At 44.3% G+C, this 26760-nt stretch overlaps 1 protein-coding gene across 2 annotated transcripts in view; it reads left to right on the top strand.

Moving 5' to 3' along the window:
* Positions 1 to 26760, top strand: part of mia3 (MIA SH3 domain ER export factor 3) — a 97614-nt gene that overhangs the window by 13460 nt on the left and 57394 nt on the right. For both annotated transcript variants that reach the window (XM_080193058.1, XM_080193057.1), the window contains exons 5-6: positions 6082 to 6846; positions 10613 to 10767. In XM_080193058.1, the coding sequence (XP_080049184.1) occupies positions 6082 to 6846; positions 10613 to 10767 (920 nt within the window). The remainder of the gene's footprint in view (positions 1 to 6081; positions 6847 to 10612; positions 10768 to 26760) is intronic.

Genomic DNA, 26760 nt, shown 5'->3' with positions numbered 1-26760 from the left:
TGCGCTTTTGGGATTTTACCAAGGCTTTGTATATTAAGTATAATTTACTTAATTTTAGAAATGAGAGAAAATCAAATATTCCATTAGGCTTTTTGATTTTTTTTTGTATTTGTCCATTGGCTTTTAGTGATTTGTGGGCATGAACACCCAAATCCCTTTGCTGCTCTGTAGTTTGCAGTCCCTCATACTGGGGAAAATGTCCCCGTTTGTGCCTCTCGAACCTGAGTTATATGAGCTCATACTTCCCTACATCTCAACTTGCTGAAATACTATTGATGATTGTGACTTTTAAGTTATTTTCTTTACTTGTTATATCCAAGCTGAGAATCCTGACTCCCTGGCCTTATTATCAACCGCTTGAAAATGCAAAGTAATACCTTGAGATGATGTGTCTGTTTTTGATTTACCAGTGCTCTGACCACTACCTCAATGTAGGATAGCTCATCTCTCAATGCAACAGTCCCTGCACACTGTACTGGAGTACAAATCTGGATAAGAAACTCAAATCCCATGTCTTGTTTGAACCTGTAACTTATGGGTGAAAATGTCACTGAATTGGCCTTGGAGTGGGCAACCCTGACCTTCGCTGTCCAGTACCAATTTGGGCCAAAGTTTAGAACATCCTGTCTTTTGCTGATTGGATAAATCCATGGTCTTCCTCTGATGATCTCTTCCTCCTTCAAGACCAAGTACGGAGTCTTGCTACGCAGAACCTGCACATTCATCTATTAGGTGGGGAAGATGGTTGCACAGTTGCCGTGAGACATGGGTTCAAATCCTACCACAGCAGCTGGTGGAATTTAAGTTCAGTCAATAAATCTGAATTATAAAACTAATCTCCTGAATGTGTTAGAATAACTACCATTGATTTATCTTAACCCATCTGGTATACTCATGTCCTTTAGGGAAGGAAATCTGCTGGCTTTACCCAGTCTGGCCCACATATGACTCCAAACTCACAACAGTGTAGTTGACTCTTAACTGCCCTCTGAAATGACCCACAAGCCACTTAGTTTAAGGACAATTAGGAATGGGCAACAAATAAGAACATAAGAACATAAGAAATAGGAGCAGGAGTAGGCCATCTAGCCCTTTGAGCCTGCCCCGCCATTCAATAAGATCATGGCTGACCTGTCGTGGCTCAGTTCCACATTCCCGCCCTCTCCCCATAACCCTTAATCCCCTCTCTTATCAAGAACCCATCAACCCGCTTCTTAAAAATATTTAGCGAGGCAGCCTCCACCACTTCAACGGGCAGAGAATTCCAGAGATTCACCACCCTTTGAGTGAAGAAGTTCATCCTCAACTCCGTTCTAAACCGCCTCCCCTTTATCTTGAGGCTGTGCCCCCTAGTCCTACTGTCTTTTTTGAGCGGGAAGAGTCTCTCCACCTCTATCCTATCCATCAGTGACACCCATGAAAGAATTAAGGAAGCAAACTGATTCAGCATGCTAATTTCCTTTTTGGTTTTATACAGTAATATCTACATACACATATTGAAATGTAATGAAAAGAAACTCCCTTCCCAATGCCAGTAGTGTACCCATACTGAACTATCGAGGACAAAGAATTTTGCTTGATTGCCATCCATCAGCTTAACATTCACTGTCTCCACCACCGACGCACTGTAGCTGTGTGTACTGCAGATCACTAAGGTTTCTTTGACAGCACCTTCCAAACTTGCGATCTCCACCACAATGATGGACAAGGGTAGCAAATATATGGGAACACCATCACATGCAAGTTCCCCTTCAAGCCCCACATCTGACCTGACTTGGAAATATCTCACAATTCCTTCACAGTCACTGGGTCAAAATCTTGGAACTCACTTCCTAACAGCACTGTGGATGTACCTACACCACATGGACTGCAGAGGTTCAAGAAGTAGTTTATTCCCTAAACTCTTGACTCCCTTATGAATCAATGAACTAGCGTCCACTGCTCTCTGAAAGAGAAGGCAAAAGACTAATGACCCTCTGACAGAAGAAGTTTCTTCAGTGTCTCAACTAAGATACTCTAAACTGTGCCCCCTAGTTCTAGATTCTTCCATGAGAGGAAACATCATCTCAGCATTTGCCTGTCAAGACCCTTCAGAACTTGCATCAACTCAGTGGCCTTAAAGTCTATGGATGAGCAGAATTTCTTCTAACTAATTTGCTTTCTAGCCAACAACACCATCCTTATCTGGCATAGTGGTTAGCACTACTGCCTCACAGTGCTGGAGGCTCAGGTTCAATTCCTGGCTTGGGTCACTGTGTGGAGTTTGCACATTCTTCCCGTGCCTGCGTGTGTTTCCTCCGGGTGCTCCAGTTTCCTCCCACAGTCTGAAAGATGTGTTGGTTAGGTGCATTGGGCATGCTAAATTCTCTCTGTGTATCCGAGCTGGCGCCAAAGTGTTGTGACTAGGGAATTTTCACAGTAATTTCACTGCAGTGTTAATGTAAGTCTACTTGTAAGTCCCATCCTTTCATTCTTGCATGGGATGTGTGTGTCGCTGGGAAAACCATGTTGCCCATCCCTAACGTCCCTCGAAATTGATGGTGAGCCACCTCATGAACCAGTGAAATCTATCTGATGTAGATACACCCAGCATGCTGTTGGGAAGGGAGTTCTAGGATTTTGATCCAGTGAAAGTGCATCTAGTTTCAAGTCAGGATGGTTTGTGACTTGGAGGGGAACTTGCAGGTGGTGGTATTCTTGTTCATATGCTGCCCTTATACTTCTTGGCTAAGATTGCAGTTTTGGAAGTTGGAGAATTGCTGTAGTGCATCTTGTAGATGGCGCACAGCTGCTTCTGTGCATTGGTGGTGGAGTTGGATATTGGAAGGTGGTGGAAGGGATTCCAATTAAGTGGATTTCTTTGTCCTGGACAATGTTGAGCTTCTTGATTGTTGTTGGAGCCACATTCATTCAGGTGAGTGCAGAGGATTCCATTAGACTCCTGACTTGTGCCTTATAGATGGTGGGAGTTTGGAGGTGAGTATCTTGCTGCAGGATTCTTAGGCTCTGATCTGCTCTTGTAGCCCCACAGTATTTATATGGCTGGTCCAGTTCAGTTTCTGGTTAATAATGAGGGATTCGGCTATGGTAATGATGTTGAATGTGAAGGGAAGATAGTTAGATTCTCTCTCATTTGAGATGGTCATTGTCTGGTGTTTGAGTGGCATGAATCTTCCATTATCCTTGTGTTCGCTGACATTACTTTTCAGCTACAAACCACCTTGATTTCCCCTTTTTTAACATCTCCATGACTTTGCCTCTCCCTTTTCCCTATAATCTCCAGGTCCACAGTCCTTGAGAGATGTGCACAACTCCAGTTCTAGCCTCTTGAGCATCTCCGATTTTAATTGCTGTATCATTGGCTCATGTGCCATCAACTGTCTAGATCCTACACTCTTGTATTGGCTGCTTGAACCTCTCTTCACTACTCCTTTAAGACCCTTTTAAATCATACCTCATTAACCAAGCTTTCGATCATTTGCCCTAATGTAAGGCTGGGTGTTTTGTTTGTTATCACTCCTGTGAAATGCCTTGGAATGTTTTACTACATTGAAGGGGCTATATTAAAAATGCAAGTTGTTTGCTTATTCCTGTAGATTATAGGGAAAGAAACCCTTAGCAAGTTAGACTTGTACAGTTTTGATATTGATGCCCTAGGAGGGTATTAGACACAGCAATTACCCTTGAGTCCAACACAAGGCAAAATAGTGTGTATGTGTAAATTTGAAGCCTACAAGCAGCATGATTGAAAAATGAAAGAGTGTTGATAGCAATATCATCAACATAAAAAAAGTCAAGAAAGGATGAAGGCTAGAGGTAAGAGAATTGGCCAGCAAACATGAGATTGATAATTGAGTGTGAAGGAGGTGTGAAATGAGCCTACACGGTTATCAGACCTGAGTGAATTCAGGTTTTAAGTTGTTGAGGGAATCAAGTTTCTGGAAGGCCACTTCCAGAAAATTTACCCTATAAAAGGTGAAGGGGGAAAAGTCTGTGTGGAAATGGAAGAAATGGCAGAGGTGCTTAATGAGTACTTTGCCTTGGTATTCATGGTGGAAAGTGATCTGGGAGGTTATACTACAGGTTTGCAGCAGACTGAAAAGATTGAGTATGTGGACGTTAAGAAAGAGGATGTGTTGGAACTTTTAAATTCTATCAAGATAGATAAGTCGCTGGGACCGGATGGGATGTACCCCAGGTTACTGTGGGAGGTGAGGGAAGTGATTGCAGAGCCCCTGGCGATGATCTTTGCATTGTCAATGGAGACGGGAGAGGTTCCAGAGGATTGGAGGATTGTGGATGTGGTTCCTAACTTCAAGAAAGGGAACAGGGATAGCCCGGGAAATTACTGACCGGTGAGTCTGACCTCAGTGGTTGGTAAGTTGATGGAGAGGATTCTGAGGGACAGGATTTATGAGCAGTTAGAGAAGTTTAGTGTGATCAGAAATAGTCAGCACGGCTTTGTCAAGGGCAGGTCATGCCTTACGAGCCTAGTTGAGTTCTTTGAAAATGTGACTGAACACATTGACGAAGGAAGAGCGGTGGATGTGGTTTACATGGACTTCAGCAAGGCATTGATAAGGTCCCCTGTGCAAGACTTCTTGAGAAGGTGAGAGGTCATGGGATCCAAGGGGCTTTGGCCTTGTGGATCCAGAACTGGCTTGCCTGCAGAAGGCAGAGAGTAGTTGTGGATGGGTCTTTTTCTGCATGGAAGTCGGTCACCAGTGGAGTGCCCCAGGGATCTGTTCTAGGACCCTTGCTGTTTGTCATTTTCATAAATGATCTGGATGAGGAAGTGGAGGGATGGGTTAGTAAGTTCGCTGACGATACGAAGGTTGGTGGCATTGTGGATAGTCTGGAGGGATGTCAGAAGTTGCAGTGTGACATAGCTAGGATGCAAGACTGGGCAGAGAAGAGGCAGATGGACTTCAACGCGGATAAATGTGTAGTGGTCCATTTTGGCGGGACCAACGGGATGAAGGAGTACAATATCAAGGGTAGGAGTCTTAGTTGTGTTGAGGAGCAGAAGGATCTTGGGGTCCGGGTCCAGAGGACTCTTAAGTCGGCCTCGCAGGTGGAGGATGTGGTCAAGAAGGCGTATGGTGTACTGGCCTTCATTAACTGAGGGATTGCGTTTAGGAGTCGGGAGGTAATGCTGCAACTTTATAGGACCCTTGTCAGACCCCACTTGGAGTACTGTGCGCAGTTCTGGTCGCCTCACTACAGGAAGGATGTGGAAGCTATTGAGAGGGTGCAGAGGAGATTTACAAGGATGTTGCCTGGATTGGGAGACATGCCTTATGAAGATAGGTTGAGGGAGCTGGGACTCTTCTCCCTGGAGAGACGAAGGTTGAGAGGCGACCTGATAGAGGTTTATAAGATGTTGGGAGGAATAGATAGGGTGGATTCTCAGAGGCTATTTCCCAGGGCTGAAATGGTCGCTACGAGAGGACACAGATTTAAGGTGCTGGGGCGCAGGTACAGAGATGTTAGGGGTAAGTTTTTCACTCGGAAGGTTGTGAGTAAGTGGAATCGGCTGCCGTCGCTGGTGGTAAAGGCGATCTCGCTGAGGTCTTTTAAAAGACTTCTGGATGAGTACATGGGATTTAATGGGATTGGGAGGTACAGATAGTTCTATGGCCTGGTAGGTATGGATATGATCGGCGCAACTTGTGGGCCGAAGGGCCTGTTTGTGCTGTAGTGTTCTACGTTCTATGTCCTATAACACAGGCAAGAATGGAGAGGAGCCACGGGAGAAACCTAGTGTTGTGATTTTTGCAATGACATAGATGGAAGAATTTAATTTGAGATTGAAATAGATTTAAAGCTAGAATGTGGGGATGAAATAGTGGAATTCCCACTCTTGGTGAATTGTGCATTGGTGAGTGAAGCATTGAGTTTGGCTGTGATGCTTCCAGTCGTTCTTTAGCAGCCTTTCTAGCTAGAAACGGTCATTTTGTAAGGTAATGAAGGTAGCTGATGTTGGTTGAATGATACAGGAGGAATGGTTTCCTTAGAATTGAAAAAAGTTTACAGGTTAATTTAGAGAAAAGTTACATCTTTGCCAATTTTATTCTTCAGAATCATTGGACCGCAGCAAAGAGGAAGAACAAAAGGAAGATGCTACTGAAGAACAAGAAGGAGAGAAGATGAATGATAAATCAACAAGAGGATTGCCATCTTCAGTCTTCACCAAGGACACACGACATTCAGAGAGTAAGCAGGAAGAAGGCGGAGGCCAAATGCCACAGGGAAAGACACAATCTGGATACCTTGCAGAAAGTGTGGCATTTCAAAAGCGAAAAGAGGAGGAGGGTGAAGAAATAGCAAGAGGACCAGGTTTTCCAGACATTGTCAAAGAGACTGGGAAAGACCATCCCATTTCAGAGATCACAAGAGGTCAAGAGGAAGCAACAGTAGAACGATCTTCCTCAAATTTTACTGAGATCGAAGGACATTCAAAGCGAACATGGGATGAAATGAAGGGGAATGGGGAGGATACAGGAACACCAACTCCAAATATCACAGGGAGGGCAGAAGAGATTCAGAAAGCAACTCCTGCTCTGGTGAGTGGCAGACTCAGAGAGCATGAGAAAAAAGCACCCTCCCCAAATGTTGAAGGGAGATTGAAAGAAGAGAAGGCTTGGAGGGAATTGCATATCCTGAATACCAGTGAGCAAGTAGAGGAAGCACAGAAGGAACCTTCTGTTGTGACTTTTACAGAGAATGTGGCAGAGTCTGATGGAAAACACACTGCAGTGGAGAGTTCACTGAAAGGAAAGCAACAGGAGACAGAAATTCCAGCAGGCAGAGGTGATGAATGGGCCCATTCGGAAGTGGAAATTGGTGAGTGAAAAGTAACTGCTGGTTGTGTTGAGATAAGTCTTGAAGTAGCAATTTATAAAGTGTATAGAAATCCTCTAACGTAGATCAATTGAATTCATTGTTATTTCCTTGAGTCTCAAATCTTGTAGTTGTACCGGGGAAACAGTGGCATAGGGTAATGTTCTGGGATATGAAGCCCATCACAGCGGCTGGTGAAATTTGAATTCAGTAAAAATCTGGAGTTAAAAGTCTGATGATGATCATGAAACCATTGTTGTAAAAAAAAAACATCTGGTTCACTGATGCCCTTTAGGGCAGGAAGTTATTATTTCTTATTCAATCCTGTAACATGGGCATCACTGGCTGGCTCATCCTTAGTTGTTTGAGGGCAGCCAAGGGTCAACCACGTCAGCCAGAGCAGGTAAGGACAGCAGAATTCCTTCCCAAAAGGATATGAGAAAATTTGTCGTCCTTCCCGAAAAACCTAAAAAAAAGGATCCTTTTAAATCCAAACTTGGAGTGATCTCATCGCTGCTCCATTTTAATTTGATTCCCATTCATCCCACCGCTTTGCCGTTCATTGATGTTTTAATGAAAAGAAACTTAATTTTAAACGGGAGGAGCAGATGGAAACAACATCTGGGCTGGAATTTTACCACCTCTCCATTGGCCTCTGGTGGGATTTTACAAACGAGGTTGTAAAATCCTGGTCCTGGTGTTTATACAGTTAGATCTTATCCTCTCTCAGAAATATTCTGAAGTGTTTTATCAGAAATGAAGTATTTGAAAATGCTATCGACATTTGTTATACTGACAAAATAGACAGCCATTTTACACATACAATTCTACTAGCAGCAAATGGGACAAATAACCAGCTAATCTAAATGGTGTTGGTTTCTGCAGGAATTCTCATTGGGATTCTGGAAGAAATCCCTGTTCTTCATGAAATAATGCCATGGGATCTTGAGTCTTTATCAGAACAGGTGTCCAATGCCAGATTCAAACAAGGGCAGCTTCCTACACTGAAGCAATCCTTCAGCACTCCACCAAAGAGTGAGCCTAGTTTATCATAGAATCATATCATAGAATCCCTACAGAGGCCATTCGACCCATCAAGCCTGCACTGACCCTCCAAAAGAGCATCTTACTCAGCCCTCCATTATTGGATAATACTCAAGAAGCTAGGTAAAATCCAGGGCAAAGTAGTCTAATTGATTCGCACCCCATCTGCAAACATTCATTCAGCAGTGTGTACCATCTGCAGAACGATGAACTGCAGGAACTCACCAAAGCTTTTGCAGCAACAACTTCCAAACCCATGACCACTACCATCTAGAAAAACTACAGCAGCAGACACATGGTAACACCACCACCTGCAAATTCCCCTCCAAGTCACCCACCATCCTAACTTGGAACGATATCACTGCCATTCTTTCACTGTCACTGGGTCAAAATCTTCAAACTCCCTTTTGGATAACACTGTGGGAGTACCTATACCAAACGGTTTGAGAAGGTGGCTCACCACTACCTTCAAGGGCAAATAAGAATGGGTAACAAATACCGGCCTTGCCAGCGATGCCCACATCCTGTGAAAGAGTGAAAAAGCATCAAGTTCATTTCACTTGTCATCTCAGCAAATCCACTGCTCTGAGTTGAGTAAGGATATTTCTCTGTCACCACAGCATGTTCCCTTCATCCCTGCAATGTTGCTGTGAGGATCACCTTGGAGCAAGTGAATGTATACAGTTATTTCCCGAGGAATCTACAGAACCAAAGAGGTTTTGAGATTGTAGGCTAGCACTGTGTCTCCAAATCAGAAGTGTTAGGTATATATAAAGCCAGACGAAATCCCAATAATTTTTTTCTATTTTGGCATTAATGTGAGGAAAGGATGCTTTATTTCAGAATTAGGGATTTTTTTAACAAAAAAAGTTTTATTCATTACCAGTTTAAGTAAACTCTAACAAAATGTAACAGTTTAACGGTTAACCATTGACAACCTTTAAATCTGAAAAACAACAACTCTTCACACTTGTAATTTGTAACTGTTCAGTTCGATTTAAGCAATATTTCTCTTAGAGACTTAAACCCTACTTCAAAAATGGTGAGCAAATTCTGGCATACTTGCTTTAACGTTTGTTAGAAGCTTTGGAGCTTACAGAGGGATTTTGTAGAGAGAGCGAGAGTGGTACTTGTGGGCTTTTATCTTTAAACAGCCCTCTCTAATTGAACTCAGCTATTTTCCTCAGCTACAAGCCTAACTCCTCCTGTTTCTAATATCACATGACTATATGACCCTATGTACCTAACTCGTCTTTCCATTACTTTAATCACATAAACATGCCAAGGGTCCTCTTACCTAAAGAGAAAATGCTGGAAAATGTCAGCAGGTCTGGCAGCATCTATAATGAGGGAAAAGAGCTGACATTTCAAGTCAAGATGGCCCTTTGTCAAAGCCCCAAAGCCAAGGATCCCCTCCTTTGGTAAACAAAAACTTATTAAGCCTTCTGCTAAATAAACACTTGCATGGCTAAAATAAGCAATTTTTCTGCGTTCCAACATCTGTATTCCTTCCAAACTGACTGCTTATAACAAAACACTGCATCTTAAATCAATCCCCCCTTAAACATAACATATGTTAACAGCGCAGCATCATCACAAAAGTTATTACCTATATGGACTTCCAAAGCCTTTTGATAAAGTAACATATGTTAGGAATGTTAGCAAAATTTGAATCTACCAAGTGACTCTAGTAGGATAGATGGCAAGTTGGCTTAGGAATAGGAATTAAGGAGCTGATGTGAATAGCTGTTTTTTCACTGGATGGAGGTAGTTTCCCAGTGTTTTGGATAAGGATCACTGCTGTGTTTGATATATGTTAGTGTCTTGAACTTAACATATAGGGTGGAATTTCAAAATTTGCAGATGACATGACACTTGGAAGTGTGAACAATCAGAAGGTTAGTAATAGACTTAAAGAGAATGTAATGACCGTCCCCTCCAGCCAGCTTCAGCAGAAACCCTTTGTACTTTCCTTTTCTTTACTGTATAACATTTTTAAAAAAATGTAAAATCTAATGCTGGAATATGCCAACTCATGGCAGATGAAACTCAATACAGAAAAGTGTGAGGTAATCCACCTTGGTAGGAAAATGAGAGACAATGTAAGCTAAAGGATACAATTTTAAATGGGGTACAAAAACAGTGGGTAGGGTGTTTATGCAGGGACAGATTTAAAAATGGAATGCTGGGCTTTATTAATGGAATTGCGTTAAACCTATATCAAAAACTACTTCATCCCCAATTAGAGCATTATATTCTTGCTATTACATTTTGGAAAGACATGAAACTTTTGAGAAAGTACAGAAGAAATTTAATGAGAATGGTTCCATGGATAGGGGATTACAGCTATATAGACAGATTGGAGAAACTGAGCTTAGAGTCATAGAGCATGGGAACAGTCCCTTTGGCCCAACTTGTCCATGCCGCCCAGTTTTTATCACTAACAAAGGGTCACCTAGACTTACCGTTGGCTCTATTCACTCCCCACAAATGCTGTCAGACCTATTGAGATGGTCCAGCCTTTTTGTTTTGATATTGATGGATATTGGGCATAGGTGAGTATATGGATGGATTTAGGTCATATATCAACAATTGAATTGCAGAACAGTTTCAAGGGGGCTGAATGGCTGCCTCCTGTTCCTGTGTTCCATTATTGGGATGTGCCTATGACTGGAATCATGCTAATTTAATACGTTTACTGTTTGCATTCTGGTTGGAACTCCAGAGACCTCTTCCACCCTGGACAACAATGTGATCATGGATAAAGGTCAGCAGCAAGAGCAAGGTCTGTTCCTGTCATGGATTGTTACAGTGCTGGAAGCTGCTGTCCTGCTGATCAAGGACAATGTGTGGCCTGTTGCTGAGTCACTCTTGGAGTATGTAAGTTATTTTATTATTTTTTCCAATCAACTTTCTCTCGTCCTGAGGTCCTGTGGTTCCAAGGCACTCATAGAAGTTTACAGAATGAAATCAGGCCCTTCAGCCCTACTTGTCCATGCTGCTCCTTTTTAACGACTAATCTAGGCCCAATTGCCCATGTTTGGCCAATATCCCTCTACTTATCTTGCCCGTGTAACTGCCTAAACGCATTTTAAAAGACAAAATTATACCTGTCTCTACTACTACCTCTGGCAGCTTGTTCCAGACATTCACTACCCTCTGTGTGGAAAAATTGCCCCTCTGGACACTTTTGTATCTCTCCACTTTCACTTTAAACCTATGCCCTCTGGTTTAGACTCCTCTAACTTTGGGAAAAGATATTGACTATCTAGCTGATCTGTGTCCCTCATTATTTTATAGACCACTATAAGATCATCCCTCAGCCTCCTACACTCCAGAGAAAAAGTCCCAGTCTATCCAGCCTCTCCTTATAACTCAAACCATCAAGTTCCGGTAGCATCCTAGTAGATCTTTTCTACAATCTTTTGGTTTAATAATATCCTTTCTATAATAGGGTGACCAGAAGTGGACACAGTATTCCAAATGTGGCCGTACCAATGTCTTGTACAACTTCAACAAGATGTCCCAACTCCTGTATTCAGTGTTCTGACCAATGAAACCAAACATGCTGAATGCCTTTTTCACCACTTTGTCCACCTGTGACTCCACTTTCAATGAGCTTTGAACATATATCTCTAGGTCTCTTTGTTCTATAACTCTCCCCAACGTTCTATCGTTAATTAAGTCCTGCCCTGGTTCTGTCGACCAAAATGTATCACCTTGCATTTAACTAAATTAAACTCCATCTGCCATTCATCAGCCCACTGGCCCAATTGATCAAAATCCCGTTGCAATTCTAGATAACCTTCTTCACTATCCACTATGCCACCAATCTTGATGTCATCTGCAAACTTACTAACCATGCTTCCTAAATTCTTATCCAAACTATTAATGTAAATGACAAATAACAATGGACCCAGCACCGGTCCATGAGGCACACCATTGGTCACAAGCCTCCAGTATGAAGAACAGTTCTCTACAACGACCCTCTGTCTTCTGTCATCAGGCCAATTTTGTATCCATTTAGATACCTTACCCTGGATCCCGTGAGATTTAACCTTATGCAACAACCTGCCTTGTGGGACCTTCTCAAAGTCCATATGGACAACATCAACTCCACTGCCCTCATCTACTTCTTGGTTACCCCTTCAAAAAACTCAGTCAAATTTGTGAGACATGTTCCACTCACAAAGCCATGCTGACTGTCCCTAATCAGTCCTTGCCTCTGTAAATGTCTCTAGATCCTATCTCTCAAAATACCTTCAAACAACTCATCCTCTATAGATGTTAGGCTCACCAGCCTGTAGTTCCCAAGCTTTTCCCTGCAGCCCTCCTTAAACAAAAGCAAACATTTGCCATCCTCCAATCTTCAGGCACCTCACCTATGGCTGTCGGTGATTCAAATATCTGTTAGAGAGCCTGCAATTTCCTTCCTAGTCTTTAACAATGTCCTGGGATACACTTCATCAGGTCCCAGGGATTTATCTACCTTGATGTGCTTCAAGACTTCCAGCACCTCATGTACACTCCTCAAGACATCACAATTTATTTCCCCAAGCTCCCTAACATACACGCTTTTCTCAACACACCACTCGGTTACGAGTGGTGTGCCTCAGGGATCTGTTTTGGGGCCACTGCTGTTTGTAATTTTTATTAATGATCTGGATGAGGGTATAGTTGGGTGGATTAGTAAGTTTGCTGATGACACCAAAGTCGGAGGTGTGGTAGATTGTGAGGAAGGGTGTCATAGTTTGCAGGGTGACTTAGAAAGGTTGCAGAGCTGGGCCGCGAGGTGGCGGATGGAGTTTAATGTGGAGAAGTGTGAGGTACTTCATTTCGGTAGGAATAACAGATGTGTTGAGTATAGGGCTAACGGGAGGACTTTGAATAGTGTGGAGGAGCAGAGGGATCTCGGTGTATGTGTACATAGATCCCTGAAAGTTGGGAATCAAGTAGATAAGGTTGTTAAGAAGGCATACGGTGTCTTGGCGTTTATTGGTAGGGGGATTGAATTTAGGAGTCGCAGCGTCATGATGCAACTGTACACAACTCTGGTGCGGCCGCACTTGGAGTATTGTGTGCAGTTCTGGTCCCCACATTACAGGAAGGATGTAGAGGCTTTGGAGAGGGTGCAGAGGAGGTTTACCAGGATGTTGCCTGGTATGGAGGGGAGATCCTATGAGGAGAGACTGAGGGATTTGGGGTTGTTTTCGCTGGAAAGAAGGCGGCTAAGAGGGGACCTTATTGAAACATATAAGATGATTAGAGGTTTAGACAGGGTAGATAGTGATAGCCTTTTTCCTAGGATGGAGAAAGCTAGCACGAGGGGGCACGGCTTTAAATTAAGGGGGGGTAGTTATAGGACTGATGTCAGGGGTAGGTTCTTTACCCAGAGGGTGGTGAGGGACTGGAATGCCCTGCCAGCTGCAGTTGTAAATGCGCCTAGTTTGGGGGTGTTTAAGAGATCTGTGGATAGGTTTATGGACGAAATGGGATTGGTTTAGATTAGTGGGTTAGTGTTTTTTTTAAAAGCTGGTCGGCGCAACATCGTGGGCCGAAGGGCCTGTTCTGCGCTGTAATGTTCTATGTTCTATGTTCTAACAGTAAATACTGATGAGAAATATTCATTTTGGATCTCACCCATCTGTCGTGGATCTGCACAGAGATGACTTTTTTGATCCTTAAGAGGCCTTACTCTCTTCCTAGTTACTGTTTTGCTCTTTATGCATTTGTAGAAACCCTTTGGATTCATAAGAACATAAGAACATAAGACATAGGAGCAGGAGTAGGCCATCTAACCCTTCGAGCCTGCCCCGCCATTCAATAAGATCATGGCTGATCTGTCGTGGCTCCTGTGTCCCATTTTGCCCTGCTGATTTCTCTCTTTACTTCTACACCCTCTATACTCTTCAAAGGATTCACTTGATCCCAGCTGCCTATGCATGTCATGTGCCTCCTCCTCCTCCTTCTTGACCAAGCCTCAATATCCTGAGTGATCTGGGGTTCCCTACTTCTGCTGGCCTTGCCCCTCACTGTAAGAGGAATGTGCCCTGAACCCTGGTTAATACACTTCTGAAAGCCTGCCAGTTACCAGACATCCCCTTGCCTGCCAACAGATTCCCCCAATTAACTTTTAAAAGTTCCTGCCTGATACCATCAAAATTGGCCTTGCCCCAGTTTAGAATTTTAACTTTTGGGCCAGACCTATCATTCTCCATTGCTATCTTAAAACCAATAGAATTATGGTCTCTGGTCCCAAAGTGATCCCTCACTAACACTTCTGTCACCAGCCCTTAAATCAAGTTGATTGTTCTTAATATTTGAAAATGTGTATTGACTTGCCATACTTCTTGTTAATGCAGGCAAGCAGCATGTCCTCCTGATTTCTTTCCCACCCTTGCATGCAGGAAGGTGCCCATTCCCTGCACCTTCCGATGATATGTGGCATTGTGACTTGGTAGACCATTGTGGTGTCATTTTGTGACCTGCCACTTGGTGGTGCACTGTGCCATTCCAGAGAAAATGACAATAAAATAATAATGAGGTGAATCTACTGGAAGATTGTAGCCTTTTCAGTTAAGGTGAAACTGTTAATGGCTTTGGGCATAGTTACCATCCAGTGTGATAAAGATGGTGCAGAGTTGATTTCAGCTGTGAGTGCAGTGGGGCAACAGGATTGGAAACTTAGGAATTAAGAAAGTATTAAAATCAACTACAGTTGCCACTCTGGATTGCTGTCCATTGACCCTTCCATGGAAAGGTTATTAATGTCAGATAAGGTTATGGTTGCAGTTGTCTGTGATGCAGTCTGTGGTTGAATAACCTACGGAACACTGTGTTGGTGAAGAATGGAAGGAATTTCAGTGGGAGGGTTAGGCAGTGAACTCCACCCAGCATGAGTTGGCTTTTAAGAGCAGAGTAAACTGAAGGATGAGCGTGAAGCTTTCTGCAAGGTGAAAATAATTTTTAACCTGTCTTGAATAAGTCAGAAAAACAAACTGGAAATATTCAACAAGTCAGTCAGGCTCTATGGAAAGAGATGATGGGTGACATTTCATTGGAAGCTTAACTGTTTCTCTTTCCACAGATGTTTTCTGATTTACTGAGTCTTTAGTTTCAGATTTTTAGACATCTGCAGAGTTTGCTTTATATTTGAATCATTAGGTTGCTCGGGGGGAAGGGGTGTTTGGCTAGCACATGGATAGGGAGACAGAAGTGAAGGTTGGTCCTCCAGAGATGGTGACGCTGTGGGGGGCAAGGGGAACACAAGTAGCGAAAGTTGGTCCTCCAGAGCTGTGGCGCTGTCGGGGGAGTAGGAATACAAGTAGCGAAGGCTGGTCCTCCAGAGGTGGTGGCGCTGTTGGAGAAAGAGCAGGAAGTGGCCCTTTGGTAGCCGCAGCCGCTGCCGCCGTTTCCTATACGGCGCCGGTGCGCGCGCTCCTGTGTTGACGTGTTTTTAGGCGGCGGTTGTTCGGCGCCGGAAGTGTCCGTCCTGGGCCCGGGTTGTCCGTCACAATGGGGCCGAGGCTCTGACACCAGCCTGGGTCCACTCACAGGCCAGCTGTCATCGCCATAGCGTCTCTCCCCAACCTCCACCTGTCCAGCTTAAATATCGGGCAAAGTTTATTCACGCCCTCTCCACCCCAGTCCGCCATGGAGCCGGAGTCGCCGCCCGGCCAGCCGCAGCCCCCTCCGGCCGGAGCCGCTGCGCTCGCTTACTCGGCGGTGCTGGGCTGGATCGGCCAGGTCAGTGTGTTTATATCAATCCCCTCTTAGCTGAGGCTCCAGAGGCCCAGGCCACCTGCCTCTGACTTGTACAAGGATGTGTGAACACCGTCAGAAATATGTAGCACAGTACTTATGTTCTTGGGCTAGTGATCCAGAGATCACTGAACTACTGATCGCGAGTTCAAATCCCACCACAGCAGCTGGGAAAATTCAAATACAGTTCGTTTGTAGATACTGGAGCAGTAACAATGACCATGAAACGACCAGATTGCCTTGAGAAAAACACCATCTGCCTCACTAATGTCCTTTAAAGAACGAAGTCTGTTGATCCCCTCTGGCCTGTGTGTGATGCCAGACCCACAGCAATTTGGTTGACTATGATCCACTCTGAAATAGCCTAGCTTTATAGATGCAAGGCACTTAAATTAGCTGTTGTTGATTCAGCAGCTCATCAATTTTATAACACTCATCTTTGACTTACAATTCCACAATGGCCCCCGCCACCCCTTGTTATTTTTGACCTCCTACTCCTCTGAGTATCCCCATCTGGGGACATGGCAGGTGTCAGCCCACCCAGAGTGCAATGGGATAGCCTTGTACTGGGCGAACCACCTGCTTGATCATGGTTTCACCCGTGCCAGGTGAGAACTTTGTGTTCCTCTAACTCTGGCCTCTTGAACATTGCCTGCATTTATTGGCCACTGTTCATTAGCTCTCAAGGACCTAAGATCAGGAATTCCTTCTCTAAACCCCTTTAGAACCTTTATAAAACTTACTCTTTAACCAAAGATTTGACCACCTTTCCTAATTTCTCCTCTTCTGTCTTAGTGTCAATTTTTCTGATGAGGTGTTACGTACAACTTTAATATTACTTTACAACTTTGAGTAAACAAGTACAACTTTAAGAAGGTTCACTAGGCTGATACTGGAGATGAGGTGTTTAGCCTATGAAGAGAGATTGAATAGACTGGATCTGTACTCGTTAGAGTTTAGAAGACTGAAGGGGATCTTACAGAGACGCATAAGATAGTGAAGGGGCTAGATAGGGTAGAGGTAGAGAGATTCTTCCCGCTTAGAAAGGAAAACACAACTAGAGGGCAAAGCCTCAAAATAAGGTGGGGGGGGGGGACAGTTTAGATCGAAGTTGAGGAGGAACTTCTTCACTCAAAGGGTGCTGAGTCTGGAATTCTCTGCCCATTGAAGTGGTGGAGGTTACCTCGCTGAATATATTTAAGTCAGGGGTAGATAGGTTTCTGATAGACAAGGGAATTAAGGGTTATGGGGAGAAAGTGGGAAAGTGGAACTGATCCACTTCAGGTCAGCCATGATCTTGTTGAATGGTGGGGCAGGCTTGAAGGGCTAGATGGCCTACTCCTGCTCCTATTTCTTATAAGAACATAAATAGGAACAGGAGTAGGCCATCTGGCCCTTCGAGCCTGCCCCGCCATTCAATAAGATCATGGCCGATCTGTCGTGGCTCAGTTCCACATTCCCGCCCTCTCCCCATAACCCTTAATCCCCTCTCTTATCAAAAACCCATCAACCCTCTTCTTAAAAATATTTAGCGAGGTAGCCTCCACCACTTCAACAGGCAGAGAATTCCAGAGATTCACCACCCTTTGAGTGAAGAAGTTCTTCCTCAACTCCGTTCTAAACGGCCCCCCCCTTTATCTTGAGGCTGTGCCCCCTAGTCCTACTGTCCTTTCTGAGCGGGAAGAGTCTCTCCACCTCTATCCTATCCATCCCATTCATCATCTTATACGTCTCAATGAGATCTCCCCTCATTCTTCTAAACACTAACGAGTACAAGCCTAGTTTATTCAGCCTCTCCTCATAGCTCAACCCTCTCAACTCCGGCATCAGCCTAGTAAATCTCCTCTGCACTCCCTCCAAGGCCAAAATATCCTTGCGTAAGTACGGTGCCCAAAACTGCACACAGTACTCCAGCTGCGGCCTCGCCAATGCCCTACACAGCCGCAGCAAGACCTCCCTACTTTTATATTCAATCCCCCTCGCTATGAAGGCCAGCATCCCATTTGCCTTCCTGACCACCTGCAGGCTGGGTTTTTGCGACTCATGCACAAAGACCCCGAGGTCCCTCTGCACCGCCGCCTGCTGCACTTTTTCTCCACGTAAGTAATAGTCCTTCCTACCATTATTCCTACCAAAGTGGACCACCTCGCACTTGCCAACATTAAATTCCATTTGCTGGTTCCTGGCCCATTCGCCCAGCCTATCTAGATCCTTCTGCAGACTCTCCACACCCTCCGCACAATTTGCCTTTCCACCAATCTTGGTGTCATCAGCAAATTTCGACACCATACACTCGGTTCCCTCCTCCAGATCATCTATATAAATGGTAAATATCTGAGGCCCCAGCACCGATCTCTGAGGCACTCCACTAGTCACCAACCGCCAATCCGAATAGCACCCGTTGACCCCCACTCTCTGCCTCCTATTTGACAACCAGTCCTCTATCCACGCTAACACCCTACCCCCAACTCCCTGTCCCCTGACCTTCTGCAATAACCTCTTGTGAGGTACCTTGTCAAATGCCTTCTGAAAATCAAGAAAGACCATATCCACCGCCCTAGACACGTCCTCTAAATTTGTCAGACACGACTTCACCTTAACGAAACCGTGCTGCGTCTGCTCTATCAAGCAATTCCCCTCAAGATGCCTCGCTATTTCCTCCTTGATGACGGATTCTAACATTTTACCTACAACAGACATTAAACTAACCGGCCTATAATTCCCCGCCTTTTGCCTGGCACCCTTCTTAAACAACGGCGTAACATTAGCTGCTTTCCAATCTTCCGGCACTTCCCCGGAATCCAGCGACGTCTGGAAAATAACCACCAAGGCATCCACTATCACCTCCGCCGTTTCTTTCAGAACCCTCAGATGCATTCCATCCGGCCCTGGCGACTTGTCCACAATCAGTCCCTCCAGTCTGTCGAGCACCGCCTCTCTAGTAACAGTAATGTCATGGAGACCCTCCAGTCCTACCACCGTTCCATCTCTAACACCCGGCAAATTATTCACGTCCTCCTCCGTGAAGACCGAAACAAAAAAGTTATTCAAGACCTCAGCCATTTCCCCATCCCCTACCACTAAGTCCCCCTTCTCATCCTCTAAGGGACCAACGTTCACCCTAGCCAGCCTCTTCCTTTCTATATATTTAGAAAAACTCTTGCTATCCTTTTTTATATTAAGCGCTAGCCCAGCTTCATAGTTTATCCTACCCTTCTTTATCAATTTCTTTGTCAATCTTTGTTGACATTTAAACCTCTCCCAATCCTCTTCTCGCCCACTACTCTTAGGTACTCTAAACGCCTCCGCTTTTATGTTCTTATGGATCTTGAGTCACAGTTGTTTTGTAATTGACTAGTTTGGTGTCTTTGGAGAGCATCAAATGTCAGCTATGTAGTGTGGTGTTCAAAAGGTGTCTAGCCCAGGCTAGGTAGGGTTGGCAGGTTTCTAATCTAGAAAAAAGTGATCCAGATTGCTTTCTTGATCTGAGAGCTTTCCTCCTGTGATATACAGAGTTTATCTCCTGTGATATACAGAGTTGAGGGCAAGAGTGGTCTTCAGGTGAAGTAGGCTTAGATGGTGAGAAATATTAAGATGAGACTTGATTTTCATTTAAAGTGAATTATTCTGTCAATAATTGTATATTTAAGTCCTATGTTTCTATATTCAAGGCTGAGTTAGTTTCTTGATAGACAAGGGCAGGTTGTGGGGCAAGGTGGAGCAGGCTCAAAAAGCCAATGGCCTATTACTGCCAAGTTCTATATTCCCAGAAATATCTGTGCCATTATGATGGAAGCTGCTTGTGTAAATTGACCATGCTTCACAAGCTGGATATATAGAAGTTATGTTACTGGCCTGGTAATCTAGTACTTTGCATCACAACCTGAAATGACATTTGAAAAAATCCTGTTCAGAAATCAATTCTAATTTAAATCTTGCTGCCATGGTTACTTCAGGAGGTTGAACTGTATTTTTAAATGCTCTGTGACCTGACACCAAACTTTGCAGTTAAAAGAGTATAAATTTAAACCAGTGCTATAGTAAATTCACAACCTCTCATCATTCAAGTGACCTGTTGGCTGACGGTCACATTCAGCTCGACTCTCTAGTATAAATTGTCATATTGAGATTTCAAATAAAAGTTGAGAGGATTTTTAATCGAATAGCTCTTATCCAAAAGCAAAATACTGCAGAAGGTCAGAGGACATGGAGTTGGGGGTAGGGTGTTAGCGTGGATAGAGGATTGGTTGTCAAATAGGAGGCAGAGAGTGGGGGTCAATGGGTGCTATTCGGATTGGCGGTTGGTGACTAGTGGGGTGCCCCAGGGGTCGGTGCTGGGGCCTCAGCTATTTACCATTTATATAGATGATCTGGAGGAGGGAACCGAGTGCAGGGTGTCGAAATTTGCTGATGACACCAAGACTGGGGGAAAGGCAAATTGTGCGGAGGGTGTGGAGAGTCTGCAGAAGGATCTAGATAGGCTGGGCGAATGGGCCAGGAAATGGCAAATGGAATTTAATGTTGGCAAGTGTGAGGTGGTCCACTTTGGTAGGAAGAATGGTAGGAAGGACTATTACTTACGTGGCGAAAAACTGCAGCAGGCGACGGTGCAGAGGGACCTCGGGATCCTTGTGCATGAGTCGCAAAAACCCAGCTTGCAGGTGCAGCAGGTGGTCAGGAAGGCGAATGGGATGCTGGCCTTCATAGCGAGGGGGATTGAATATAAAAGTAGGGAGGTCTTGCTGCAGCTGTATAGGGCATTGGTGAGGCCGCAGCTGGAGTACTGTGTGCAGTTTTGGGCGCCGCACCTGTGCAAGGATATTTTGGCCCTGGAGGGAGTGCAGAGGAGGTTTACTAGGCTGATACCGGAGTTGAGGGGATTGAGCTATGAGGAGAGGCTGAATAAACTAGGCTTGTACTCGTTAGAGTTTAGAAGAATGAGGGGAGATCTCATTGAGACGTATAAGATGATGAATGGGATGGATAGGATAGAGGTGGAGAGACTCTTCCCGCTCAAAAAAGACAGTAGGACTAGGGGGCACAGCCTCAAGATAAAGGGGAGGCGGTTTAGAACGGAGTTGAGGAGGAACTTCTTCACTCAAAGGGTGGTGAATCTCTGGAATTCTCTGCCCGTTGAAGTGGTGGAGGCTGCCTCGCTAAATATTTTTAAGAAGCGGGTTGATGGGTTCTTGATAAGAGAGGGGATTAAGGGTTATGGGGAGAGGGCGGGAAAGTGGAACTGAGCCACGACAGATCAGCCATGATCTTATTGAATGGCGGGGCAGGCTCGAAGGGCTAGATGGCCTACTCCTGCTCCTATTTCTTATGTTCTTATGTGAAATCTGAAATAAAATTAGAAATATGTTAGAAATACTCCAAAGGTCTGACAGCATTTGTGGAGAGACAGACAGAGTTAACATTTCAGGTGTTTGATCTTTTACCATCCTACACTTGACTGCTCTACAGTGTTGATTGATTTAGAAAAAAAACTTTTTTTTAGTTTGTCAAAGTGACTGAATTGAGCTTCATTTATTACTGAGCTGTGCACACCAGGGTGACCATTGTCTGTGATGAGTTAACTGGTCACAGTCAGTAATGGTACAGTTGGATTAACTGACTGAGTTAGAGTAGGCACATTGGCTTCCTCAGTGCTGTCAAAAGACCTAAACTGGAAGTATGTGTGCATCTTCCTCATTGTAAGTCCCATTGTTATGTTGGTATATGTACCCTGTATAAACATGTACAACTTGTATTTGTATACTAAAATCCCAAAACACTTCAAGGTGCATTATTAAACAATAATTTTGATACTGAGCCACAGTCTTGGTCAGAGAGTTAGGGTCTAAGGAGCTTGTTAAAGCAGGAAAGAGGAGAGGTTCGAGATAGAAGTTCTGCCACTTTGGGTCTTGGGGGTTAAAGGCGCAGCTGCCATTTGTGGAGTGATTTAATTCAAGAGGCTATAATTGGAGAAATATAGATATGTGAGGATTGTAGAGCTGGAAGAGATTACAGAGCTAAAGAGAGCTTTGGAAACAAGGATGAGAAATTTAAAATCAAACTGTTGCTTAACTGGTACTAGTGTTAGCGGTTAGTGGTTAGCGATAGATTCAAGTGTAGATTTTTATTATGCCTGCACATATGTATGCACAGGAAATATGTACATCACATTTATACCCAGCTCCAAGTTGGCAATACATTCAGAATGAATTTGGATTATGTTTATGTACCCCACCAGTTCATGCATGCTTGTGCTCTGTATAATTGCAAGCTAGTTTTATTTTCCTGTTAGACTGATTTGATGTCTGGTGTCTTGTGATCAGGCTTTGAAGTAGACGAAAAGTGTAGTGGAATGGCACTGTCCTGTGTTGAGTAGACACAGTAAGAAGTCTCACAATGTCAGGTTAAAGTCTGAAAGGTTTATTTGGTAGCAAAAGCCTATGTTGAGTAGGACATGGTAACAATATGCTTCTGGGTGAGTTGTAAAATGTAAATAAGTTAGTGTTAATTTAGAAGACGTCAGGACTCACAATAAGACCCCTATTTGTTTTCCCCCACCATAATATCATGAATTTTGGCCTGAGTCTTAATTTGAGTGCCTAATGCTTGGGATTAAGATGAGGTAATAAACTGAGTTTACAAATCTAAGCAGTTAGAGTGGAGTGCGACTTTGTAGTTTAAGTTTTCGCTCTGAAGCCAAATTTGACTTCCAGCTTCAAAAATAGAGGCAATAGAGGTGAACCAGTTGCAAAAGCACATCTAGTTCAGGCATGTCTTTTAGGGGAGGAAATCTGCCATTCTTCCATGGTCTGGCTATCTCTACAGGATTGAATGCTGTATAGTGTAACAATGAGTAAATATTGTGTTGTTTTAAAATTGGACTGAGTTTTTATTTCTTGGTTTGCAAATGTCCCCTGAGCCTGTAGATCTAGATCATAAGTTTGTAACCTGCTGCAAGATAACATTATTCTATATTTAGTTCAGCCATATTCATGATTAGTTGGTCTATCAGTAAGCCAGCTGGCAGAATGGTACAGAGTTTGCTCAGTTTAGATCCTGTTTATGTTAAATGCAAACAGTCTGCATCTTGGGTTTTCTCCGTGTCCTATACAATAGCTCCATTAAATAAGCTGTTTGTATTGAACATAGTTCTGTGTATGTGTGTCTGTGTGTGTATCAGCATTTGGTTCTCGTTTAGTGTTGTCTGGTAATTAACATGCAATGGGCACACAGTCTTCCGGTTTTAATGTGGGATCACTACATTAGACTTTATTAATTCCTGGGAAAGCTGTTGCCTCTGGTTTTAGATTTGTATTCACAGGACATATGAATCCATCCAATGTTAATTTGAGTTTAACTATGTTGGTGGTGTGCCTGTTAATATCAAGTTCACATCCTGTTTTGCAATTGCAGTGGTGCCTGGGTTTTAATAGCATGAGATTCAGGGATTCCCAGGATCCTTTCTGTATTTGAGAGTGGTTTCATTCTGATTTCCATCCACTTTCCAGTGAAAATTTGATCTCAGACTTCTGTTCCAGATCTGGAAAAAGATGCTTGTAGTTCATTTAAGGTCTGTCACTGGAGAGTTGCACAGCACAAAGAGCCTGTCCTGGCTCTTTGGAAGAGCTAACCCATTAGTCCTGCTCCCCTGGTCAATGTTCTGCCCCTCCCCCCACAACACAAGCACTTGCAGTCCACTCTTATGCAAGACAATTTGTAAGAAGTGTATTTTAAGGGAAGTCGGTTATGTGCTTTGGAGGGGCAAGTTCCTGTTAGCAAGGGACACATTACTGAATTGATGTGGATAGCATTTTAGGAGTTTCCGTTCTTTTTGCTGAAGTAGCATTTTAGAATTCTGCAAGAAATCTTCAGCAATGGCTCTGATAAAATTCCTGGCTTTACTGCCTCATTGCTTGCTTGAAAAACTAATTTTTGAGTATCTGTCGCTTCTGTGTTAAGTAAATTTATTGTGAAGGCATCTATCCCTACACATCTGCAAGTCTGATGTGTGAATTTCCAGTGCTTTCCATACCCGCACAAATCTGGATGCTTTATCTCTGCATTGTTCTTGTGCTATTTGGGATGGACATTATCTGTGATAAAGTGAGAATTATAGGGTTAACAAATTTGCCATGTAGACAAGAGAAAATTCTGTTCAACACTAAATTAGTGATTTCGTTATCAGAAATCAAGTGCTATGCTGTGAATTGATTCTATTTATGTGGGTGAATTTAATTTATGCGTGGTTCATGTAGTGACAGCGCAAGTCATTTTGTATTTGCCGATTCACCATTTGACAACATTTGTTTTAAGCAATACCAAATTTGATTCCTGTAATATTAAATGGCTCATTTAATATTACAGGATAATGGGATGAAAGCGCTTTATCTGAATGCACGAAGCATTCGGAATAAAGTGGATGAGCTGGTGGCGCAGATCGACACAAATGGATACGATCTGGTGGCCATTACAGAGACGTGGCTGCAGGGTGACAGGGACTGGGAGCTGAATGTACAGGGCTATCAAGTGTTTAGGAAGGATAGGCAGGAGGGAAAAGGGGGGGGCGTAGCTCTGCTGATTAAGGATAGCATCAGGGTGGTAGCAAGGGATGATATTGGAGCCAAGGAGCAGAACGTGGAATTGTTGTGGGTGGAGATTAGGAACAGCAAAGGGAGGAAGACGCTGGTGGGTGTCGTCTATAGGCCCCCGAATAATGATCTGGAGGTGGGGCGGGCTGTTAACGCGCAAATAAGTGCGGCGTGCAGGAATGGGACGGCTGTAGTTATGGGGGATTTCAATCTGCATATTGATTGGTCGACCCATGTTGGACGCTGGGGGCTCGAGGAAGAGTTCTTGGAATGCTGCCGGGATAGTTTCCTCGAACAGTGTGTGTTGGAGCCGACGAGGGAGCGAGCTATCTTGGATCTGGTGCTATGTAATGAGGCGGGTAGAATTAGGGACCTTGTGGTGAAGGATCCTCTTGGGGAGAGTGATCATTGTATGGTGGAGTTTCTGGTGCAGATGGAGGAGGAGAAAGTGGGTTCCCGGACACGCGTCCTTCGTTTGAATAGAGGGGAGTACGGTAGGATGAGAGAAGAATTGGCGAATGTGGACTGGGGGAGCGCGTTGGAGGGAGGGTCTGCTGAGGAGCAGTGGAGGATCTTTAAGGAGATCTTTCTTGGTGCTCAGCAGAAATTTATTCCGATGGTCAAAAAGGATAGTAGGAGGAGAGGTAATAAGCCGTGGATAACGAAGGAGGTGAAGGAAAGTGTTAAACTAAAAGCGGAGGAATTTAGAGTAGCTAAGAGTAGTGGGCGAGAAGAGGATTGGGAGAGGTTTAAATGTCAACAAAGATTGACAAAGAAGTTGATAAAGAAGGGTAGGAGAAACTATGAAGCTGGGCTAGCGCTTAATATAAAAAAGGATAGCAAGAGTTTTTATAAATATATAAAAAGGAAGAGGCTGGCTAGGGTGAATGTTGGTCCTTTAGAGGATGAGAAAGGGGACCTAGTGGTAGGGGATGGGGATATGGCTCAGGTCTTGAATAACTTTTTTGTTTCTGTCTTCACGGAGGAGGACGTGAATAATTTGCCGGGTGTTAGCGATGGAAAGGTAGTAGGACTGGAGGGTCTTAATGACACTACTGTTACTAGAGAGGCGGTGCTCGACAGACTGGAGGGGCTGATTTTGGACAAGTCCCCAGGACCGGATGGAATGCATCCGAGGGTTCTGAAAGAAATGGCGGAGGTGATAGTGGATGCCTTGGTGGTTATTTTCCAGACGTCGCTGGATTCCGGGGAACTGCCGGATGATTGGAAAACGGCTAATGTTACGCCGTTGTTTAAGAAGGGTGCCAAGCAAAAGGCGGGGAATTATACGCCGGTTAGTTTAACGTCTGTGGTAGGTAAAATGTTAGAATCTGTCATTAAGGAGGAAATTGCGAGGCATCTTGAAGGGAATTGCTTGATAGAGCAGACGCAGCACGGTTTCATTAAAGGGAAGTCGTGTCTGACAAATTTACTGGAGTTCTATGAGGATGTGTCTCGGGCAGTGGATAGAGGAGAGCCGGTGGATGTGGTCTTTCTAGATTTTCAGATGGCGTTTGACAAAGTACCTCACAAGAGGTTATTGCAGAAGGTCGAGGGACATGGAGTTGGGGGTAGGGTGTTAGCGTGGATAGAGGATTGGTTGTCAAATAGGAGGCAGGGAGTGGGGGTCAACGGGTGCTATTCGGATTGGCGGATGGTGACTAGTGGAGTGCCCCAGGGGTCGGTGCTGGGGCCTCAGCTTTTTACCATTTATATAGATGATCTGGAGGAGGGAACCGAGTGTAGGGTGTTGAAATTTGCTGATGACACCAAGATTGGGGGAATGGCAAATTGTGCAGAGGGTGTGGAGAGTCTGCAGAAGGATCTAGATAGGCTGGGCGAATTGGCCAGGAAATGGCAAATGGAATTTAATGTTGGCAAGTGTGAGGTGGTCCACTTTGATAGGAAGAATGGTAGGAAGGACTGTTACTTACGGGGCGAAAAACTGCAGCAGGCGACGGTGCAGAGGGACCTCGGGATCCTTGTGCATGAGTCGCAAAAACCCAGCTTGCAGGTGCAGCAGGTGGTCAGGAAGGCGAATGGGATGCTGGCCTTCATAGTGAGGGGGATTGAATATAAAAGTAGGGAGGTCTTGCTGCAGCTGTATAGGGCATTGGTGAGGCCGCAGCTGGAGTACTGTGTGCAGTTTTGGGCGCTGCACCTGCGCAAAGATATTTTGGCCTTGGAGGGAGTGCAGAGGAGGTTTACTAGGCTGATACCGGAGTTGAGGGGGTTGAGCTATGAGGAGAGGCTGAATAAACTGGGCTTGTACTCGTTAGAGTTTAGAAGAATGAGGGGAGATCTCATTGAGACGTATAAGATGATGAATGGGATGGATAGGGTAGAGGTGGAGAGACTCTTCCCGCTCAAAAAAGACAGTAGGACTAGGGGGCACAGCCTCAAGATAAAAGGGGGGCGGTTTAGAACGGAGTTGAGGAGGAACTTCTTCACTCAAAGGGTGGTGAATCTCTGGAATTCTCTGCCCGTTGAAGTGGTGGAGGCTGCCTCGCTAAATATTTTTAAGACG

This window comes from Carcharhinus amblyrhynchos, chromosome 7 (genome assembly GCF_965287045.1).
Source record: "Carcharhinus amblyrhynchos chromosome 7, sCarAmb.v2.hapA, whole genome shotgun sequence".
Lineage (NCBI taxonomy): Eukaryota > Metazoa > Chordata > Chondrichthyes > Carcharhiniformes > Carcharhinidae > Carcharhinus > Carcharhinus amblyrhynchos.
Note: the sequence above shows the minus strand (reverse complement) of the source record. Positions and strands in the feature narration are given on the sequence as shown.